The sequence below is a fragment of the Microcaecilia unicolor genome, chromosome 1 (assembly GCF_901765095.1).
Source record: "Microcaecilia unicolor chromosome 1, aMicUni1.1, whole genome shotgun sequence".
Classification (NCBI taxonomy): domain Eukaryota; kingdom Metazoa; phylum Chordata; class Amphibia; order Gymnophiona; family Siphonopidae; genus Microcaecilia; species Microcaecilia unicolor.
Window position 1 is genome coordinate 405726662 of NC_044031.1, and position 24624 is coordinate 405751285.

At 44.7% G+C, this 24624-nt stretch overlaps 1 protein-coding gene across 1 annotated transcript in view; it reads right to left on the minus strand.

The window, feature by feature from the left end:
- Positions 1-617: 617 nt before the first annotated feature.
- The window catches only part of KIF13A (kinesin family member 13A), an 818528-nt gene continuing 794521 nt past the window's right edge, over positions 618-24624 (minus strand). The window contains 1 exon segment of the mRNA XM_030211397.1: positions 618-2734. Within this exon segment, the coding sequence (XP_030067257.1) occupies positions 2451-2734 (284 nt within the window). The 3' untranslated portion in view covers positions 618-2450.

Below are 24624 nucleotides of genomic sequence, written 5' to 3' on the forward strand. Positions count from 1 at the left end.
GGGAAACCTTGGATTTGACTCCCGATCATTTGGGAACAATGTGGAAAGGAAACACAATAGTGACATCCAGTGGCTGGTCCCAGGGCTCCTGCAGATGGGATTCCAGAGGGAGCCATGGTCTGTAGTACCTGGCTGAGGACTGTCATTGCAGTGAATGGACTAAATTGAGAAAGGGGGTGGGTGGAAAATTACCGACCCCCCTTAATATTTGCAAATGAAGCCTCAAAGGCCATAGCCCAATAAAGTCCAGCTCTGACTCAGCGGAAAGCCCAAAGGAGTAGGAGAAAACTCCTAGACTGAAAAAAAAAATTAACCAGTTTTCCAGAATGTATTTTCTAAGCTTTACCCGCTTCTAGAATTCCAATGTAACTGGATCCATCTCCAGCTCTGCACACCATTAGGTCTGTGAGGAAAACTTGGTGCTGGAGCACAGATTGTCTATTATGTACAGCAGTGATTTTTAAGCCATTCCTGGAGCAACCCCTAGCCAGTCTGGTTTTCAGGATATCCAACAACCCCCCCCCCCCCCCCCCCCCCCCCCCCCCAGAAAAACAGTGGGAATGACCACAAGCCAGAAAACCAGGATGATGGAGCATACACTTTTATTCAATGATGAATGACAAGCGCAGAAGGAAACCACATCTATGGACCCATGAATGACAAACGCACAAAGAAACCATTTCTATGGACCCAACACGGGCCGTGTTTCGACAGTGAAGCCTTCTTCAGGGGTCCATTCAGTCTGGTCTATCTGTTAGCTCTCACTGGCAAAAACGTCTGTAGCCTGTTTCAGCTTGCAGCAGCTGATACACAGATGAATGCATTGCAGCTATTTCATGCAAAATCCTGCTCATGCAAATTCATGGTACATATCCTGAAAACCAGACTGGCTAGGGGGTACTCCATGAACAGCCTGAGAGACAGATACTTACAGTTCTTATAGGGAAGGATAGGAAATTGGATGTTGGATTTAGCTCCCGCCTTTGTCCAGTTGTAGTTCAAGGTGAGTTAAATTCAGGTACAGTAGGTCCCTGGAAGGCTCACAATCTAAGTTTGTACCCGAGACAATGGAGTGTTAAGTGGCTTATCCAACACTGATTTCTCTCTTTTCTTTAACCAGATCTGTACCGGGATTCTGAATATGAACCACAAATGAGAGTCTAATTGTTTTGTCTGAAATAAACAATTTGTATTCTAAAACAGAAATTCTGTACCAATTATAGTATTGCTGAAATATAATTTAAATTCTAGTACAGCAAATAGAAAAATACTACAGGTCAGCACAGTATACACAAAACCCAAATGAGAGCAGCTTTTCAGTAAGGTCCCAAGTATCTTACACAGAAAAACCCCACAAACCAAAAGGACACAAAAGTAGAGCAGAACACATTTGTCTTTTGTTTTAACCACTGCTTGATTCAGAAAAATCCAAATGTTTATACAAACAGGTATATACATATTGTTCTTATGCTGAGGAGCACCCCAAACAAAATCCACCATCACTAGGACTAAAGGAGCTATTTCAGATTTTTTTTTTAAGTGAACATGGGATATTTAGAAAACCGTGTAAGGTGTGAAGTGGTGAACCCACCACTGGCAGTGATCCTCTCCTCTCTTCCACCACCTCCTCCTCACCCCCTCCCCCACAACCACTGGCCACAGATTCATCGGAAAAGTGGACCCAGTCCAAACTGTACACCCATGCTTGTGCTAATACTGATTTAGTATTCGGCTTTGCCTGGCAGGCTTGTGCAAGAATTACCACAGAAGATGCATGTTAAGAATAAAGCACAGCTGCAGACCAGCACAGTGGCAGGGCCTCTGGAAGACAAGCTACGATCAAGCAGTTAAGATGTTGCCTGCAGTGTGCTCGTTTACTGCACCAACAGATAAGGCAGCTTGGTGCCCAGCAGCGGTGACTAAACAAAAGAATGCAGGCATGGAATTACGTGAGAGAACCAATATTAAAAATAAGAGATAGCTAGAACGGCAGTTAGCTGAGTCCCATACAGATTCTTTGGTAATTACAAAACAAGGAGAGAGACCAGCATATGGTAACCTTATCAATACAGATTTAACATTTTTTTTTAATGGCATAAAATATTTTCTTTTTCTTAAATTTAAAATAGACATATAACAAATTGTTCAGTACCTTATGTCTACCTACAAATGAACATTAGTTGTGTCTTAGTGTATAACGCCTTCAATTTATAGATACACATCATCATTATTATCATCATATATATATATATTTATATTATTTATATATCTATCTGTACATATGTGTAAAATATGATATATGCATATATCATATACAGATATTTTATATTAAAAAATCCCATGATTCTGAGCATTCAGTGATGACACATTAAAACTGTACAGCTGTACACTTATTTAAAATTCAGAAGGGTTTCTACACGCTGAAGTGTAGGAAGTGCAAATACTGTGGTTTAGTTAATCCAGGACTTCCGATTTTCCTGTTTCCTGGAAAAAGCTGAAGCAGCTGCGTCCCCTGATTGATACACTGCTGCTCCCTCCGGTCTGGAGGAAGGCGACCTCTGCAGAAGAGTTCGGTTCCGCTTCTCTGTGCTGGCAAGTGCCTGAGGCCTGACCGTGCCACTGGCTGTCTTTGCTGATTCTGGTGCTTTACTCAGACACCCAGGACGAACCAACACACCGTGTTTGGGCTTGCAGCGGAAGTACTCTCTGCCTTCCACGGTCCCATCGTGTTTTCCTTCAAAGCAAAGAATAAAGACATCAGTCTGCAGCACTCCTCACTCCCATCATTGTGTGCACTGTTCAGATCAGTCAATCGGCTGCTACATGAACAGACTTTTTTGTTCAATGTCCATCAACTATGCACTTGAACTTCAATAGTAAGATTTGAGCTAGCATCTGTTGCAGAACATTATTACTCTGTAAATCACTTTGATTTATTTGTTAAAAAAGGTGATTCATCAAGTATAAATAAACACAAACATACATCAAATCTAATTTTCACCATACACCCCAATACCACTGTGATATCTCTATGCTTGCTTCCCTCCTCCTAGTTACTGGACTTCAGTAGGGTGAGAGAAATCAATCAAGGCAAAACATCTACTCAGTTTTGTTGTTTCTTTCCTCTTAACCAACTGTTTGTATTAAATTGTTTTGATGGACAGGTTCTGAAAGGTAGTATAGCAAATGCCAATAAACATAAATATATTCTATCAAGCATAAATTATTCCCCCCTAAATTAACTGTACCACAAAATTAAATATACCACAAGCTACAAGAAAATTACAGCAGACTTCCTTTTACTTCCTGAAATTCTTTGCATTCTCTCAAGGAGGAAGCTGTGTAGTCTTGAAAGTTCACAAAAGAGAAAATCTTTGCATTGTTGTTATGACCAGAGAAAATCTTTGCATTGTTGTTATGACCAGAGCAACAACAATACGTCACAGCCTGCAAAGAATCTGTTGTTCATTTCCTTCACAATACATAGTGCTGCTTGAAATCTTGTGTTCCATTCCTGTAATCACCATTACTAAGAAACAATGGAGAAACTTACCTCCTCTCAAAATCAGGTACTGAGAAAGGAAATGAGGCAGAAACCAGGCTCTTAAGGGCTAAAATTTCATGGAGAAGATACCAGTGCTCTGAAGGGTACACAAAGGTTGCCAGAGGCCTGCTTTGTAATGTTAATGTCACTCTTTGAGGGAGGGGGCACACAAAATATATTACTGTAATATTTTTGATGACTTACACTACACCCAGAGACAGTTAACAGTACATACTGCCAAAACCTGTTTTCCCATAACGGACAATTTTATAAAAACTGTGCACATACTTTTTAAATTTATAATAATTTCACAAGCAGTAACTCATAAAAAAAAAAGCAAAGCAACACTAAGGAAAAGAATGAAATGAAGGAAAAGGAAAATTTCCTATTTAAAAAAGTAAAAAAAAATCTTTGCTTGGCTCTAGTTCACAATAAAGAGGATCCAATAGTACATAGAAGAATGATAGATAAGAGATGTAAAGAAAAAAAGGACAAGTTAAACGTAAGCTGATGTACAAGAGCGGTTATTCAATAAGCCCCAACTAATTCACAGTCCCACCTGGCGGACTCCCTATTATCATCTCCGGTGGCTCGGAAGGTGGTATTGTATAATGCATTTACAAGAAAATGCCAAATAATAAGATGATCCCAAGATGAAAATCCCAGGACAGAATAGTAAAAGCTGCTGCTGCCACACACTTTTCCTGTGTGCAATCTGGAAAACTAAATAAAGGGCCCTGTTTACTAAGGTGCGCTATCGTTTTTAGAGTGTACACAAAATTAGCGTGCACTATGTAGGCACCCATAGGAATATTGGGGGTGTCTACACAGCGCACGCTAAAAATGCTAATGCGCGTCTAGTGTAGTTTCGTAAACTGGGCACACGCAGATAAAGAAAAGGAAGGGAAGTTACATTTAGTCGAATAGAAAAGGAGAGAAAGACAGAAAAAGAAAAAGGAAAGTGAGCAGTGAAAAAGTGGAGGAGTGGCCTAGTGGTTAGGGTGGTGGACTTTGGTCCTGAGGAACTGAGTTGGATTCCCGGCACAGGCAGCTCCTTGTGACTCTGGGCAAGTCACTTAACCCTCCATTGCCCCATGTAAGCCGCATTGAGCCTGCCATGAGTGGGAAAGCGAGGGGTACAAATGTAACAAAAAAAAAAAGGAGAGAGAGTGGGCTGTATGCTGCAGGGCATGGCACCGCTAGAGTTCCTGAGCTGTCGAGCATGCTTCAGGATCCATAAGTTTTTTCATAAAAATAGGCTTTTAGGTGTGTTTTAAATTTTGAAAGAGACGTTTCCACACACAGCTATAGGGGAAGATTATTCCAAAGGGTGGGGGGGGGGGGGGGGGGGTCTAATATTCTCATAGCATAGAGTCCAGAAGGAAGGAATGGTTAACAGATGCTGGATCAGTGACCGTAAAGCCCTACCTGGTGTGTAGGGTTTTGTGACAGAACAAATGGAAGTTCCCAGGAACAAATCCGATGTATTAGTGTAAGAATTTTAAAGGGAATTCTACAGGTTATAGGTTGCCAGTGTTCCTTCTGTAGCTGGGGAGGGGGGAGGCATATAATCCCTATTCCTGGCACTATAAATGTATGCACCTCTGCTTTAAAAGTATCTCAGGGAAACTATTTGCACATATTTATAGCTGCTGTTTAGCACACACAAATGTTCAGGGTTAAAGGTGACTAAAGTCTCTGGAAGCAAAAAATGAGGTTTTAATGAATTCTGCTAGAGCAAACAATTTGTAATACAACAGTCCAAACCCATCCTTTTACGTGAGGTTGATGCATCTGAGGCAGACTTTCATAGATCAAAGATTGAAATGACTTTAAATCATCCACAGAAACTTTTTCCACAATTTTTGTTGTTGTTGTGTGTGATTATTATTATTATTACTATTAAAGGACTTTTATATCTGATTGTCTTATTATATTACAATATTGTTTTGTTATTGAATGCTTTTATTGTAAACCACTTTAAAACTTTTCCTTACTAAGCGGTATATCAAGTCAGTATCAAGTGGTGAATATGCTGACTTCCTTGATAAAAACATGTGAAGGACCTTCATACACATTTGGCACAGCCTCTATTGAATCCACCAGTCACAATCCACACTATTTATTTTTGGGATGAGTTTAATTTAGTTTCAAATTCTAACGTGCTGACATTAACATGATCTTTAAATGTACAAGATTCCATTTAGACTAGAGTTACTTTTCGATTAAAAATGTTTAAAAACTATAAAAATTAAACTATATAATTTAATTAAAGTTTATAGCAAAACAACAAGAAATGTTAAAGGAAATTAGGGATGCAGACAAACTGGGCAACACAATAATAATGGCTGATTTCAATTACCACGATATTGACTGGGTAAATGTAACATTGGGGCACCCTAGGGAGGTAAAATTCCTTGATGAAATCAAGGACTGCTTTATGGAGCAGCTGGTACAGGAGCCGACTAGAGAAGGAAAAATTCTAGACCTAGTCCTTTGTGGAGCGCATGATCTGGTGTGGGAGGTAATGGTGCTGGGACCACTTGATAACAGTGATCATAATATGATCGGATTTGATATTAGCTTTGAAGTATACATAGGAAATCAAATATGTTAGCGTTTAACTTTAAAAAAAGGAGACTATGATAAAATAAGAAGAACGGTGAAAAAGAAACTTAGAGGAGCAGCTGCGAGGGTCAAAAATTTACATCAGGCGTGGATGCTGTTCAAAAACACCATCCTGGAAGCCCAGGCCAAATATATTCCGCGTATTAAAAAAGGAGGAAGGAAGACCAAATGACAGCTGGCATGGTTAAAAAGTGAGGTGAAGGAAGCTATTAGAGCTAAAAGAAAATCCTTCAGAAAATGGAAGAAGGAACCGACTAAAAATAATAAGAAACATCATAAGGAATGTCAAGTCAAATGCAAAGCGCTGATAAGGAAGGCTAAGAGGGACTTTGAAAAAAAGATTGCGTTGGAGGCCAAAACACATAGTAAAAATTTTTTTTATGTATATTAAAAGCAGGAAGCCAGCAAAAGAATCAGTTGGACCGCTAGATGACAGAGGTGTAAAAGGGACGATCAGGGAAGACAAAGCCGTAGCGGAGAGATTAAATGAATTCTTTGCTTCAGTCTTCACCGAGGAAGATTTGGGTGGGATACTGGTGCCAGAAATGGTATTCGAAGTTGACGAGTCAGAGAAACTTAATGACATCTCTATAATACTGGAGGATGTAATGGGGCAGTTCTACAAACTGAAGAGTAGCAAATCTCCTGGACCGGATGGTATTCACCCCAGAGTACTGATAGAACTGAAAAATGAGCTTGCGGAGCTATTGTTAGAAATATGTAATTTATCCTTAAAATCGAGCGTGGTAGCGGAAGATTGGAGGGTGGCCAATGTAACGCCGATTTTTAAAAAAGGTTCCAGAGGAGATCCAGGAAATTATAGACCGGTGAGTCTGACGTTGGTGCCGGGCAAAATGGTACAGACTATTATTAAGAACAAAATTACAGAGCATATTCAAAAGCATGGATTAATGAGACAAAGTAAACATGAATTTAGTGAAGGGAAATCTTGCCTCACCAATCTACTACATTTCTTTGAAGGGGTGAACAAACATGTGGATAAAGGGGAGCTAGTTGATATTGTGTATCTGGATTTTCAGAAGGCGTTTGACAAAGTACCTCATGAAAGACTCCAGAGGAAATTGGAGAGTCATGGGATAGGAGGTAGTGTTCTATTGTGGATTAAAAACGGGTTAAAAGATAGAAAACAGAGAGTAGGGTTAAATGGTCAGTATTCTCAATGGAGAAGGGTAGTTAGTGGGGTTCCCCAGGGCTCTGTGCTGGGACCGCTGCTTTTTAACATATTTATAAATGACCTAGAGATGGGAGTAACTAGTGAGGTAATTAAATTTGCTGATGACAGAAAGTTATTCAAATGTAACAAAAGAGAGGGAACAAAGTACAAACTAAAGTCCTCATTCATTAAAGAACTGTGTTCCATTTTTAAAGGCCCGTGGTGCTGTTTTTTTTTGTTTGGACAGAAAGTTATTCAAAGTCATTAAATCGCAGGAGGATTGTGAAAAATTACAAGCGGACCTTACGAGACTGGGAGACTGGGCGTCTAAATGGCAGATGATGTTTAATGTGAGCAAGTGCAAAGTGATGCATGTGGGAAAGAGGAACCCGAATTATAGCTATGTCATGCAAGGTTCCATGTTAGGAGTGACGGACCAAGAAAGGGATCTAGGTATCGTCGTTGACGATATGTTGAAACCTTCTGCTCAGTGTGCTGCTGCGGCTAAGAAAGCAAATAGAATGTTAGGTATTATTAGGAAAGGAATGGAAAACAAAAATGAGGATGTTATAATGCCTTTGTATTGCTCAATGGTGTGACCGCACCTTGAATATTGTGTTCAATTTTGGTCGCCGCATCTCAAAAAAGATATAGTGGAATTAGAAAAGGTGCAGAGGAGGGCGACGAAAATGATAAAGGGGATGGGACTTTGCTATGAGGAAAGGCTAAAGCATCTAGAGCTCTTCAGCTTGGAGAAAAGGCGGCTAAGGGGAGATATGATAGAGGTCTATAAAATAATGAGTGGAGTTGAACGGGTAGATGTGAAGCGTAGATGTGAAGCATCTGGTCACGCTTTCCAAAAATACTACGACTAAAAATACTAGGACTAGGGGACAAGCTACAATGTAGTAAATTTAAAACGAATCGGAGAAAAAGTTTCTTCACTCAACGTGTAATTAAACTCTGGAATTCGTTGCCAGAGAATGTGGTAAAGGCAGTTAGCTTAGCAGAGTTTAAAAAAGGTTTGGACGGCTTCATAAAGGAAAAGCCCATAGACCGATATTAAGTGGACTTGGGGAAAATCCACTATTTCTGGGATAAGCAGTATAAAATGTTTTGTACATTTTTGAGATCTTGCCGGGTATTTGTGACCTAGATTGGCCACTGTTGGAAACAGGATACTGGGCTCGATGGACCTTTGGTCTTTCCCAGTATGGCATGTACTTATGACCTGGAACCCAAGTATGCCTCTAAAGTGGGCACCCTCAGCCACACACCCCCTGGCTCAACTGGCCAAGCTCAGGAGCCTCCCCAAGAAACGAATCCAGGGCCTGGAAGGAATCCATCCACCACCTGCTGGAGATAGAGATATACTGAAGAGGGAAGGAGCTGGACGTCCAGAGTCACTACTTTCTTTCAGTGTTCTCTATCTCCACCTGCTGGCAGGCGGATACAACCCACCAGTTCCTGGATTAATTTGCTGTTGATGCTAAGGAAAGGGAATTTTCACTCAGTGCAAGTAAAAACATCATATAGATAATACAATCTAACACATTGGAACGATAAGAGGAGAACAATCTGGTTATATGGAAGAAAGTGAACTATATAAGAACTAGCAAACCATGTAAATGCTAACATGAGTGAAGAAAGAAAGCAAAACAAGCACTTTTGAGATTTCCAGAAAAATATCAATCATCATTCATCAAACCAAAATAAGGTTTATTTTTTTTGTTACATTTGTACCCTGCGCTTTTCCCACTCATGGCAGGCTCAATGCGGCTTACATGGGGCAATGGAGGGTTATGTGACTTGCCCAGAGTCACAAGGAGCTGCCTGTGCCTGAAGTGGGAATTGAACTCAGTTCCTCAGTTCCCCAGGACCAAAGTCCACCACCCTAACCACTAGGCCACTCCTCCACTCCATTCAAATATAGAAGTAGCAATTATTTTTCATCAAGACAAGAATTCAATGATCAAACAACAAGAAGACCATCTGATGGAGAGTGGAGGGAAAATAGAGATTTTGCTGGGAAGGTAAACTCTGCCGAGATTACCAACGCGATAAGAACTGCCATCCAGTACAAATTCTAGAAGATGCAGAAACGTGCATAATTGCATGTATCAAGTTGCAGAAGTATCAGCAGTTGTATCCATGTTCACAAAACCCAACTGTTAATGTGTGTGTGTGTGGGGGATTAACATACCATTAATTGTGTGAGAAATCATAATTATAAATTTTAATCAAAATGAAGCCCTAAAAAAATTGAAGAATAAAAAGTGATGAAAACGTAAGAAATACCAAATTAAAGAATCTAAAACAGAAGGCAGAATAGCTATAAACAGCCTTACTGTTTTCACAGTCTACTTCAGAAAAGCAAGACTACTTTAGACCCTTGTACATAGGAACATAAGAATAGCCATATTGGGTCAGACCAATGGTCCATCTAGCTCAGTATCCTGTTTCCAACAGTGGCCAAGCCAGGTCACAAGTACCTGGCAGAAACCCAAATAGTGGCAACATTCCATGCTACCAATCCCAGGGCAAGCAGTAGCTTCCCCCATATGTCTGTCTCAATAGCAGACTATGGACTTTTCCTCCAGGAATTTGTCCAAACCTTTTTTTAATCCAGATATGCTAACCGCTGTTACTATGTCTTCTGGCAAAGAGTTCCAGAGCTTAACTATTCCTCCTGTTTTAAAAGTGTTTCTATGTCACTTAATTGAGTGATCCTAGTCTTTGTACTTTTTGAAAGAGTAAAAAAGTAATTCACTTCTACCCATTCTGCACCACTCAGGATTTTGTAGACCTCAATCATATCTTCCCTTACCCATCTCTTTTCCAAGATGAAGAGCCCTAACTTCTTTAGTTCCATCCCCTTTATCATTTTGGTTGTTCTTCTTTGAACCTCTTCTAATCCCGCTATATCTTTTTTGAGATATGGCGACCAGAACTGAACAACCAGGAACGAGTAGAGTCTGATCGAAGAATGAACCACCACAGGAGATGTTGCTTGTAAACACTTTATTCAAAGCACCAGTAGGAGGGCCCAACACTGGCTGTGTTTCAGTGTGTGTGTGGGGGGGGGGGGGGGGGGCAGCCTGCCTCAGGGGTCACAACAATACACTTCATAAACAGGAGTGGCAAATAAATATTGGTGCAGGAATGTCAGCACATGGAAAGAGCTTGTCAAACGTAGATGACTGAGCCGCCACCATAGATTTAATAATGTTTTCTCCGACAGTTTCTCTTTGCACACTGGTGTTCAAGGCTCTGCCCCTTTCAGTGTTTTATTCCATCTTTACCATTCTCCCACCTGTCAATTATTACATTAATTAGGCATACATTAAAGAATTTGGGCAGATAATCTACCATTTTTTGTACCTGTGCAAAGTTCTATCGTGAACACCTTTTTATTCATGTCTAGATGTTTACTAGCCATTCAAAAATGGATATACCATAGCTGACTGGCTTTTAACTTAAGTAAATCAGAAATTATAGCTCTTGGTGAATCAAGGATATTGCAGGTTGCAAACTTTAAGGTTAATGATCTTGTGATACCTGTTATAGATCAAGTTTGTTGTTTGGGTGTCATCTGTGACTCTGTGTGACCATATGTAAATGAAGTAGTAAAATCATCCTATTATAGACGAGACTTTTGCGTTGCCTTAAATTTAATTTTATCCCTGTGGCATTACTGTACGCTTACCCTTACAATTCTCCATAGTAAGGGGCTTTCTTTTACTAAAAGGTCTAAAATGCTGAGTGTCACATTAGCAGTCATTCTTCAGTTTTAGAAACACTCTTACAGCATGATCATGGGCGAGTAGTAGAATGTCTCAGGGATCGGTACTGGGGCCAACTCTATTCAATATATTTGTGAGTGACATAGGTGAAGGGTTAGAAGGAAAGTTTGCCTTTTTGTAGAAAAAAACAAAGATTTGCAACAGAGTGGACACCCCGGACAGAGTGAACTACATGAGAAGTGATCTAAAAAGATTGGAAAAATGGTCTAATGTCTGGCACTTAAGATTTATTATTTTTAAGGGGGGGGGGGGGGGGGGGGGAGATGACAAACTACATCCTAAAATATTAACACATCTGGTTAATATTTCCAAATAAAAGGTGTGCCTTCTTTACTACCCCTATGGTTTGGAAATCTGTGCTTGAAGGCATACTTCAGCTGTTTGTGCTGAATGAGGCCTCTACACGGTACAGATGTGTGAAGCCTGCAGCCCACCAGAATATCAGTTTGCTCAGGTTCATACTGGTGAGAATATTGGCATAAGCTCAAATTCCAGAGCACCAAGGAAAACGTTTGGAGAGGGCCTTCCTACCCAGATTGGAAATATAGAAACATAGAAAACGATGGCAGAAAATGACCATACGGCCCATCCAGTCTGCCAATCCATATCATCCACTATCTCTTCTTCCCCCTAAGATCTCACATGCCTGTCCCATGCTTTTTTGAAGGTCCCAAAAAACAACAAGGCAAACGATCTGCAAAATCCAATATGGAAACAGAAGCCAGCAGATCAATATAACATCAGAAAGATTTTATTGACGATACCGTATGTAAACAAATTGCCCGACACAGGCCGTGTTTCGCCCACCAAGGGCTGCGTCAGGGGCTAATTTGAAACCTTCTGAAAGGAGAAACTCTAAAAACGGAAAACTTGTGGTGTATAATAGATTGGAAAAAACCAGCTCATACAGCAGATGCCTAAAATGATGTGACTCTTAACACAACGCAAGCAGATGCACTGCTGTCAATCCTGGTTTTAGGCATCTGCTGTATGAGCTGTTTTTTTTCCAATCTATTATACACCACCTCAGGGACACATATCTCCCCAGCCTGCTCCCGCAGTTCAGCCTCTTTCTTCCTTCTCCTTCCCCCAGCATGAGTCTTGCATATTTTCCTTTTCCTTCTACCTGATCTCTCCCGTCCATGTGGTCCTCAGTACTGCCCTGAAAAGTCTTCTCCAGCGTCGGCAATGAACAAAGTCAGCCTTCTGCCAGCGTCAGGCACATTCTGCCTCTGTGGAAAACAGGAAGTTGCATCAGAGTAGGCGGGACACGCCTGAGGAGAGGACCCGACACCAGCAGAAGGCTGTTGATCCCTGGTGCCGGAGAAGACTTTTCAGGGCAGTACTGAGCAAGGACCTCTCCTTGGTACTGAGGCCCACGCAGACGGGAGAGAGCAGGCTGAAGGGAGATGGAAAAATGCTAGACTCACGCAGGGAGCACAGAGAGATATTGGACTCGAGTGGGCCCCCTTTGTGCACGAGCCCGGCGCAGCTGCCCCCTTTGCCCATCGGTAAAATTGGCCCCGAGCAGATCGTGTTGAGTGGAACTATTTATGGGCGGTGCTGGAGAAAATGGGGTTTGGTCCAGGTATTTTGACTTGGCTCAAAGGGTTATATAGTTCCCCAGTAGCAAGGATAAAAGTGAATGGAGGGTACTCAGACCCAGTGAGTATACAGAGAGGAACCAGACAGGGCTGCCCGCTCTCGCCCCTTCTGTTTGCTTTGGCGATTGAGCCATTTGTGCAAAAGATTAGAGATTCCGAGTCCATAGAGGGGATTAATATTGGAGGTAGGAGACACAAGATCGCTTTGTTTGCGGACAACATACTCTTCTATGTAAACAATCCAGGGGGAACATTAGTCCACATTTGTAAAGAGATTAAAACCTTCGGGGAGGTGTCAGGGTTTAAAGTTAATTATGATAAATCTGAAATTTTGGGAATAATGGGCTCCACATCTGCTTTAGAAGAAGTGCTTCAGCGCTTTCCTTTTAAGTGGGCTAGGCATAGCTTTCGGTACTTGGGGGAACAACTTCCTGGGGAGTTGGCACAGCTATATGGGCTAAATTATACACCTTTGTTTAGAGAGATTAGGAAAGATATGTGTAGGTGGAAGAATGGACTACTATCCTGGTGGGGTAGAATAGCAGTAGTCAAGATGAATCTGGTCCCCAGGATGTTGTTCCTTTTTCAAACGCTACCAGTGGGCATCCCGCGTGGAGAACTGGACAAATTACAAAGCGACATATCGAAATTTACATGGAGGGGCAAACAGGCTCGGCTCTCGAAAAGATTGATGTGGGGAGGGGTAGAAGAGGGAGGGAGAGGGCTGCCGAATATTACTTGGTATTACCAAGCGTCCCAATTAAAATTGGTGGCAGAGTGGAGTAAAAGACCAAAGTCCCAAATAACACACCTAGAACAACAGCTGGAACCACACTGTAATTTAGAGAGGGGTTTGTGGGGGTCTCGAACGTTCTCTTCCCACAACTGCCAGACAATAAACCCCTTTATAGCTCACTTAGAAAACATATGGTATATAATGAAACGAAAATTTAAAAAGGGGGGTGCAGACCTCTATTCTAGCACATATCGTCCAGGAACCTGAATTCCCAGTGGGACAGGAGGGGGGAGTATTTCGGAGTTGGCACACCAAGAGTCTGAGGACATTCAGGGATTTTCTGTCCGATGGGAAATTACGTGAATTCGAGAGGCTGCAGAGGAAATATGATCTCCCAGAGACTGACTACTATGCATACATGCAGATCAGACATTACATGAGAGGACAAGGGTGGCTACAGACTGACCCGAGGGAGCGGGAAAAGATGGAAAACATATGGGTAACTTTGGAGGGTGGGAAAAGAGGGATTTCTAAACTATATCGGCACATAAGAGGTGATAAGTCGACCAAATTACCATACATGAAAGCATGGGAATGTGATCTGAACAGTGAACTGAGAAGGAATGGGAGCGGGTATGTTTAGAGGTGAAAAAAGCCTCAGGGTGTGTATTAATAAAAGAGAATGCCTATAAAGTTTTAAGTAGGTGGTACTATACACCGGTTAGATTGAAGCGCATGTTTCCGAGTGCATCTGATCGATTTTGGAGATGCGCAACGGAAATGGGCAGTTTCTTACATATATGGTGGACTTGTCCACTCTTGCAACCATTCTGGAGAGCAGTAGTTGAGCAATTGTCACAACTTTTAGAATCCCAGTTACCGATGGAACCGAAATGGTGCCTATTAGGTTGGGGAAATAAAAGAGGCCAGAAATGGCAGAGGAGACTGAAAAGAATCTGCCTTGCTGCACACTGGAAGCAACGAGTGGGGCCTACTATCCAGGACTGGCAAATAAGGACCCGGGTTTTAGCTGAACTGGAAAAGCTGACAGATCGGAGGATTGGGAGATATAAGGCCGATGCGACAGAATGGACTCATTTAGAAGGACTCTGGAACAATGTTAATGATACTTAGGGGAGAAAGTCATGACAAAAGGCGGGGGAGGAGTGAGGGGATTGGAGGGAGGGGGGATAATAAAATCAATCTGGTTATTTGTTACGGATATGTTTTGTTAAGATTTGGTAGCCATTAGGCTATGAGATTATTTGTATTGTAAAATTTTTTTGAAATGTTGAATAAAACTTACAATTGAAAAATTGGCCCCGAGTATATCTTTTGGTATGGCACTTGCCACTGTGCAGCAATGCCTATGCTGGGCCTGTGAATGCTGCCAGACCCTGCAGTGGCCTTGCCCTTCCTAGGTAACAGGAAGTCTGTGCAAGAGGAATTGGGCCACTCAGGGCCCGTCAGTCCTTGCTGACTCTGAGGTCCTGTACTAGGCTTTTGCATTCACCATCTGTGAATCTTATCTATTTCCTTTCAATGCAGTTTGAAACTCATTGTCATAGTGCCTGTACCAATCTCCTGTTTAGGGTCCATATGTCACTGGGCCCATTCTCACCTAGGCCATCGTACCCTCACAGTGGGGGCTGTTTAGGCAGTATTTATGTCACGGACAGGGAATAATGAAAAAGGAGGAACTCTACCAAATTTAAAGCGCTACTATTACTATTAATTATTTCTACACGTTTACACATCACTGACTCTGCTCCACTGGGCTTATTGTCTGGTGAAAACACAAAAGAGAAAAGCTAGAATGATTAAGTCCCATGAGATTTCCCAGAATCCAATTCTTTTCCATCTAAAGGGGTAATTTTATGAAGTTATTTTTGCGCATATGTGGCCTCTTATAAAATACCAATGGGTGTAAACATAAGCACTTTCACATGATGGCAAGTACTTTGCTGGAAGGTTTGTACAGGAATGAATTTTGAGCATTACATGCATGCACAGATTATAAAATATGCTAACGTATGTGCATACTTAAAAAAGTATAGGCAAGGACACTTATACCTGCTCCAGGGCAGAAGTAAACATCCACACCTGCAATGTAGGTGTAATTTCTGCCACTTACGCCAATAGGTGCCTGTTTGTCTTTCTAAAATTCACTTAAAATAGGTACCCCCTTATAAAATGACCCTCTAAAATTTATAAGGGAGAACTAGCCAGAGGAGTTGATCCTCTAAGTCAAAGAACACAACCAGGCGGTCAGGTTTTCAGGAATTTACACGGACTACTTATGAGAAAAATCTGTATGCACTGCATTCATTGTGGCAAGTCTCACGAGTAGTCACTGTGGTTATCCTAAAACCCCGATTGGCTGGTGTGTCCTGAGGGCCGCGTTATGAGCTCCTGCTCAAGGTAAGAGAAGGGAGCCCAAAACTGAAGAAATCAGTTAGACTTACAAGAGTAGACAATGACACTTCAAAACACTTTTCTTCTTCTTGCATAGCCAAAGCACCTCTATAAATGAAAGCACCAAAACTGGAGGGGGGGGGGGGGGGGGGGGGGGAGGCTAATATTCAAACATACTTCTATTCAGATAATTGCTCCTGTTGATCCTATCCCTTAATTTGCATACTCCAATTAGTACTGCAGAAAATTATTACAGACTGTCCCGCACTATTTGGATAGTGCTGGGATAGAGTAATGGCGGAGTCTGGGTCTTCCTATCAATCACCTGCATAGTGGTGATATTCAGCAAAAAGGTGGTTCTAAAACTTATCTGGATACCGGTGCTGAATAGACAATCATAATTTATGAGTCCTGAAGAAAAAAAAAACAAAAGCCAACCACAGTGTTTAAATATCAGCTCAAGATCAAGGCAATAAGACCAGTGCAAGGGCATAAGGCGTTCCAGCCCCTACATTCTAAACAAAACAGGGCCTCCCTGCTGTTTAGTTATACCCAAATCACCTTTCAATAAGACAATATCAGTTCAGCAATTGCAAAAATTAATACCTATGATAACTAGTTTATCTGGGAATCATTTTGATACTATGGTAGATCTATTTAGATAACATTTGCTTCTTAAAAGGTGAACTACGTGTAGCTTGGCATTCAGAAAGCCCTGGATATTATAATTAAACAAAACAAAACAAGACAAGCAAATCTTAGTTTTTGAACCAGCATGTAGTTCTGCTTTGACTTTATTGGTGCAAACCCCACAGATAAGCTCTACTCAGTGTTTACACCGATGCAGAATTTAATTATTGCTGCCAAAACAAATATCAAAATCAGCAACAGAGCTAGCAAGCTGAAAATCCAATTTTTTACCAATATTTGCTAATAACCATTTCACAAGCCTGTAGGCTAGGGAAAAAATGTCCTGGCTTTTATGGCTGATACATCAAAATGCACACTTTAAACAAATGTGTAATTGTGCTATGATGCGGAGTATACAGAGGCTTGTGTATAATGCTAGGTTCAGGGCATGCCTGTTTAGGCTTATTACCAGAGCATATTTTTTCCCCAAGGCAGGCGTTTCACGCTGGGTGTAGCGCTTTCTTGGAGTGTCAGGCTTGCGGGATATTAGAGAACACCCTCACCCATGCATTTTGGGAGTGTCCCAGTGTGCAGGATTATTGGAAACAGCTAATTTTACATATAAATACTCTGTTCCCTGTGCCGATAGATTTTGCCCCTCTGAGCTTTCTCTTAGGGATGGCACAGTATAGAGGCACACTTTCAAAGGGACAGCGAACCGTTTTATATAAGGCTTGTTTAGTAAGCGTGAAGTGCATTTTACAGAAGTAGTGTGTGTACAAGAGGCCCCTAATCAATGGCACTGGCGTAATGCACGTCAGCTGCTCTCGGGCTGGGAGGTTCGTTCCGCCTGTCTGACAGCAAAAGAGAAGAAAATGGTTTTGGCTGGTCTGGGGGCCTTACATACGATGTCTACCCCACCGGGCAAGAAGTTTATTACTTAATAATACGCCTCTATAGGAATGGTGGTGGAAGCCCACTTATGGTCGTTGTGCTCCTATACTATAGGAATAACCTTTTAGGGTCAGGGAAGAATAAGGGGGGGTATGGCTTGGGGACTATTGTAGTTCATGTAGAAGGGGAGAGCTAGCAGAAATCGGCTTCTCCTAAGTTTGGTTGATCTGTTTAGTATTATGGACTAGAATGGTTCTGGGGGGGGGAGGGAGGGGGGAATTATCTGTGTTATTGTTATATTAATAAATACATATTAAAGGGAGGTTGGGGGAGGGAGACTATAATGTAAAAACTTTTGATGACACGATGTAAGGTAAAATTATGTATAATCATACCTGATAATTTTCTTTCCATTAATCATAGCTGATCAATCCATAGACTGGTGGGTTGTGTCCATCTACCAGCAGGTGGAGATAGAGAGCAAACTTTTGCCTCCCTATATGTGGTCATGTGCTGCCGGAAACTCCTCAGTATGTCGATATCAAAGCTCCATCCGCAGGACTCAGCACTTAGAGAATTACACCCACGAAGGGACACTCTGCCCAGCTCACCACCGCCGAAACGGGGGAGGGGAATTAACCCAGCTCATCCCCACACAAGTGGGGGAGGGGAATCCGTCCAGCTCATCCCCGCGGAGCGGGGGAGGGACACCACACCCGCCGATGCGGGGGGATCTGGCTTATCCTGCAACCGCAACCGCGGGAGGAGCTGACTGACCCTAACACCGCCGAAGCGGGAGGGGTACAAAGCTGCCCTACAGCCGCACGAAGCGGGAGGGAGTGCCGGCAGAATTTTAAGTCTCAATCCAGCCCCGTAAAACGGAGGGGAGAGGAATGCAGCAGCTCACTGTAACACAAACTCGTCTTAACTCTTGAAGAATCCAAGTGAAAAAACTTGAACACGAAGTCTTTCTGAAGTAACTGAAGACTAAACTTGAACCTGAAATGCAACCTGAATAAAAACAGTACAGATATCTGGGAGGGGCTATGGATTGATCAGCTATGATTAATGGAAAGAAAATTATCAGGTATGATTATACATAATTTTACCTTCCATATCATCAAGCTGATCAATCCATAGACTGGTGGGATGTACCGAAGCAGTACTCACCCAGGGCGGGACATAGAAATCCCTGACCTCAACACTGAAGCTCCAAACCGGGCCTCCGCCCGTGCAGCCACAGTCAAACGGTAATGCTTGGAGAATGTATGAGCCGAAGCCCAAGTTGCCGCCTTGCATATCTCTTCCAAGGAGACGGATCCGGCCTCTGCCATCGAGGCCGCCTGAGCTCTCGTGGAGTGAGCCTTCAGCTGGATAGGCGGCACCTTCCCCGCGGCCACATAAGCCGCTGCAATGGCTTCCTTGACCCATCTTGCCACTGTAGGCTTAGCAGCCTGCAGACCCTTACGAGGACCTGCAAACAGGACAAACAGATGATCCGATTTCCGGAAATCATTGGTCACTTCCAAGTATCTGATGATGACTCGTCTCACATCCAGATATTTAAGAGCAGAGTACTCCTCTGGGTAGTCCTCCCTACGAAAGGAAGGGAGACAGAGCTGCTGATTCACATGGAAGCGAGAAACAATCTTGGGCAGGAAGGAAGGCACTGTGCGAATAGTCACTCCTGCCTCAGTGAACTGCAGAAAAGGCTCTCGACAGGAGAGCGCCTGGAGCTCGGAAACTCTTCTGGCTGAAGTGATAGCCACCAAAAAGACTGCTTTCAACGTCAGGTCTTTCAGAGATGCCCTCGACAAGGGTTCAAAAGGCGGCTTCTGCAATGCTCTTAGTACCAGGTTGAGATTCCACGCAGGCACCACTGAGTGCAGAGGAGGGCGCAGGTGATTAACTCCCTTGAGAAATCGCACCACATCTGGCTGCGAAGCCAGGGAAGCACCCTTCAGGCGGCCCCTGAAGCAAGCCAGAGCCGCTACCTGGACTTTAAGGGAACTGAGCGACAGGCCTTTCTCCAGACCTTCTTGCAGGAACGCCAACACTGAAGAAATTGGAGCAGTGAAGGGAGAAAGTGAGCCTGCTTCACACCACGCTGCAAAGATACGCCAAATCCTGGCGTAAGCAGTAGAAGTAGAGCGCTTCCTCGCTCTCAGCATAGTGGCGATGACCTTGTCTGAGAAGCCCTTCTTCCTCAGACGCTGCCGCTCAATAGCCAGGCCGTAAGACCAAAGGGGGAGGGATCCTCCATCACCACGGGACCCTGATGTAACAGGCCCTGCTCCACTGGCAGCCGCAGAGGATCGTCGACTGAGAGCCTGATCAAGTCCGCATACCAGGGACGCCTGGGCCAATCCGGACCCACCAGGATTACCCTGCCGGGATGCTTTGCCACCCGGTCTAGCACCCTGCCCAACATGGGCCAGGGCGGGAACACATAGAGAAGCTCTTGTGTCGGCCACTGTTGGAGAAGAGCATCTACTCCCAGGGATCGAGGGTCCCGTCCTCTGCTGAAAAAGCGCGGCACTTGGCAATTGGCCGATGACGCCATCAGATCTAGGCTCGGCTGGCCCCAGCGCTTCGTGATGTCCAAGAACGCCTGAGCAGATAGCTGCCACTCTCCGGGCTCCAAGGTATGGCGACTGAGAAAGTCCGCCTTGACATTCATGACTCCGGCAATGTGGGCCGCTGAAAGCTGCTCCAGGTTCGCTTCCGCCCACTGGCAAAGATTCATAGCCTCCTTGGCTAGAGGGGCGCTCTTGGTACCTCCCTGGCGGTTGACATAGGCCACAGCCGTGGCATTGTCCGACAGGACCCGTACAGGCTTCAACACCAGTACCGGGATGAACTCCAAAAGCGCCAACCGAATGGCTCTGAGTTCCAGGAGGTTGATAGACCACTTGCCTCTGCAGGAGACTAGAGCCCCTGCGCTGTCCTTCCCAAGCAGTGGGCTCCCCAGCCCGACAACGAGGCGTCCGTCGTGACGACAATCCACTCTGGGGTCACCAGAGGCATTCCCGCAGACAACTTGTCTGTCTGCATCCACCAGCTCAGCGCCTTGCGCACTGCTGGGTCCAAGGGAAGGCGCACAGCATAATCCTCCGACATCGGAGTCCAGCGCTGCAGCAAAGAGTGTTGAAGTGGTCTCATATGAGCCCTGGCCCAGGGCACAACTTCCATCGTGGCCGTCATAGAGCCCAACAGCTGCACATAGTCCCAAGCCCGAAGGGGAGAGGCTACTAGGAACTGGTCCACCTGAGCCTGAAGTTTGACAATGCGATTGTCTGGCAGGAACACTCTGCCCACTTGGGTGTCGAATCGAACTCCCAGGTACTCCAGGGACTGAGTCGGGCGCAGCTGGCTCTTCTCCCAGTTGATGATCCATCCCAGGGAGCTCAAAAGAGCAACTACCCGGTCCACAGCTCTGCCGCACTCTGCATAAGAGGGGGCTCGGATCAACCAGCCGTCCAGATAAGGATGAACTTGTACCCCTTCCTTTCGTAGGAAGGCCGCGATGACCACCATTACTTTGGAAAAGGTCCGCGGAGCAGTAGCCAACCCGAAAGGGAGGGCTCTGAACTGGAAGTGTCGTCCCAGGACTGCAAAACACAGAGAGCGTTGATGAGGAGGCCAGATGGGAATATGCAGGTACGCTTCCTTGATGTCCAAGGATGCCAGGAACTCTCCTGCCTTCACTGCCGCTATAACAGAGCGGAGAGTCTCCATGCGAAAGTGCCGCACTTTCAAGGCCCGATTGACCCCTTTGAGGTCGAGGATAGGCCGGACAGAACCTCCTTTCTTTGGTACCACAAAGTAAATGGAGTAACGTCCCTTGCCAAGCTGACTTTCTGGCACCGGAACGACCGCGCCCAGGCGGATCAGATTGTCCAAGGTCTGCTGCACTGCCACAGCTTTGACCGGAGACTTGCAGGGAGAGAGTACCAACCCGTCTTTTAAGGGTCGGCAGAACTCTAGTTTGTAGCCGTCTCTGATGACTTCCAGCACCCATGCGTCTGAAGTTATTGTGGTCCACTCGCCCAGAAACGAGGACAGCCGTCCTCCAATCTGCACTGGGGCGTGGACCAAGACCCCGTCATTGGGTACGAGACCCTGGGGGAGGACCGGAGGGAGCACCTCCGGGACGGCGGTCTCTGCGAAAGAAATGCTGCTTGGGGGAGAAATTCCTCTTGAAGGAAGAGGGGGCAGAGGAACCCGACTTGCCCGGGCGGGTACCGACGGGCTTCCTGCAACCGTCCTCTGGAGGTACCGGGACGAGTACTAGCCCGAGCCCTGACCTCTGGTAATTTCTTGCCCTTAGACGTGCCGAGATCGGTCACGATTTTGTCCAGCTCGACCCCAAAGAGCAGCTTGCCTTTAAAAGGCAACCTAGCCAGGCGGGATTTAGAGGCGTGGTCAGCAGACCAATGTTTCAGCCAAAGCCACCGCCGCGCAGAGATTGTCTGAGCCATGCCTTTCGCTGAGGCCCTCAAGACATCATACAGCAAGTCTGCCAAATAGGCTAAGCCCGATACCAGGGCCGGCCAATCAGCCCTCAAGGAAGGATCCGAGGGGAAAGCCCGCTGCACCATAGTCAGGCACGCCCTGGCCACATAGGAGCCGCAAACTGAGGCCTGCAAACTTAAAGCAGCCGCCTCAAAGGACGACCTTAAGGCCGCCTCCAATCTTCTGTCTTGGGCGTCCTTTAGGGCCGTGCCACCTTCCACCGGCAACGCCGTTTTCTTAGTCACCGCAGTGATTAAAGAATCCACGGTAGGCCACAGATAGGCCTCACGTTCACTCACAGCCAAAGGATAGAGGCGGGACATAGCCCTAGCCACTTTAAGGCTCGCTTCTGGGACATCCCATTGCGCCGAAATTAAGGTGTGCATGGCATCATGCACGTGGAAGGTTCTAGGCGGGCGCTTCGTCCCCAGCATAATGGCAGAGCCAACAGGGGCTGAGGGAGAGACGTCCTCCGGAGAGGAAATCTTCAAAGTGTCCATGGCCTGTAACAACAGGTTGGGCAAATCCTCTGGGCTAAAAAGCCGCGCTGCAGAGGGGTCATCCGCTCCATCCGAGCGGGGATCCGTCTCCTCCAAGGAATCCGCAAAGGACCGTTGGGAGACCTCAGACACGCTGCCCTCATCTACATCGGAGGAGACTAATTCCTCCAAGGCCTGGGAATCAACCCGAGGGCGTTTACCTCTGGGAACCTCAACCTCTTTACCAGACGAGGGAGCAGGGGCAGCGTTGTGCATGAGGAAGGCCTGATGCAGCAGCAAAACAAACTCGGGGGAGAAACCCCCCAGACTGTGCACTTCCGCAGCCTGGGCAACAGCCCTAGACGCACCCTCAACCGGCGCTCGCAATAGCGGGGGAGAGACATGCTGCGCATCCAAAATGGCGTCCGGCGCGAAACTCCGCGAAGGAGCCGCGCGGGAAAAACGGCTCTTAACTTTAGCCGCTTCTGTGCCGTCGCCCAAATTAAGGGCGTTCATGGCATTAATGTCTCCAACCTCAAGGGCGGCCCAAGAAGAAGCCGTCCGAGCCGCGTGGCCGGCCAAGATGGCGGAGGCGAGGAGCGGGGGATGGGCGTTTATGGCGGGAAAAACCGCCACGCCGGAGGAAGGACCGGGACATTCATCGGTCACGAAACTGTCACCCAACAAGGGCGAATCAGGCTTTAAGACCCCCGCATCCCCTCTAGAAGCGCTCAAGCGACCCGGGGAGCGACCCTTTGCGCCCTCGCCCTCCGACGCCATATGCCACGAGGAGAAGAATCGGGGAACCCCCTGCCCGCTATAAAAAGGTAAAAATTACCTGCTGTCTGCTCCGAGTTGTAACGACCTGGTGTCCCAGTGAGTAGCTGCAATAGACGCTTAAATAAACGTCGAAATAAACGCCTTTAAGGACGTTCAAAATTTTTTTTTTTTTTTTAACGGAGCCAGCGGGAGGGGGGAGAAAAGGAGGGACCTGGCACCACCAGGTTTGCACTTGCTCAAAAGAGCCCTCAACCCCAGGCACTCAACAAAACCTAAAAATTAGGCTTGGAGGCCTAGCCAGAGCTGCTGCTGTGTGTGACCACCACCTGCTGAGATAGAGAACATACTGAGGAGTTTCCGGCAGCACATGACCACATATAGGGAGGCAAGAGTTTGCTCTCTATCTCCACCTGCTGGTAGATGGACACAACCCACCAGTCTATGGATTGATCAGCTTGATGATATGGAAACTATTCTATTCAGTTATACTATCTGTAAATTTGTGCAATGCATGGTTGCTCATGTTATTCTTCTTCAGTCATCAATAAAAATGTTTACATAAACAAATGTGTAAAACCTGCAAATTAGTGCCCATGGTTGCATTCGCAAAACCTTTTCACACACTTTGTTGTTCTCGTGTGATTGTGCTGTGAAGCCACTTGCAAATGTATGCAAAATTGTCAGCTGGCTGAAGAATCCTGCAAATCAGCTCATTAGTGATTCTGCAGGAGCAGAATTTTGAATTAAAATATTTGCAAAACCAAAATGTTTTGCAAAAAGCTCTGCAGTTTTGTGTTGGAACTTTATTATAAAAAAGATCCACACAAAGCCATTTCAGCAACATTTAACGGAGACTATACTGGGAGAACCAGTTCATACATTGTGGGGTCATTCTTATATACACCCACTTGGGGGTTAAGTCCAGCTTACCAAAAAGCATGGAGAACAATATTCAAAAGGTCTTAAAATGTTTAGTGCCAGCTGCTAAACATATTATATCCTATATGTGAATTTTCAGCACCACTATACAAACAGTGTGCTGAAAATTCCTTCTAGCATGGCAAAGCAAGGGCATTTTACCTAGCTATACATTTAACAGCATTTTGAGCTGCTATCCATATAGCCAAGTAGTTAGGATAGGAAAAAATACCTAAGTTAAACTGCTTAGTCATACAGCCAGCGGCTGAATATCACTGCTGTAAAGATGTGCCTGAGTAAATATAAATGCAGTAACCATGCCACATTTTTCCTACTTGAGGAGAAAGGTCGAATTTCATAATCTTCTATCCTATTCTCATCTGCACAAAAATATACCTCCTTTGAGAAATTTGGTTTATTTTCAGTTTAAGGTCAAACCTTCAGACCTATAAGGAGGAATGCATGGCAGGGCTGACATACCTCATTTATGCAGTGGTTGCACAG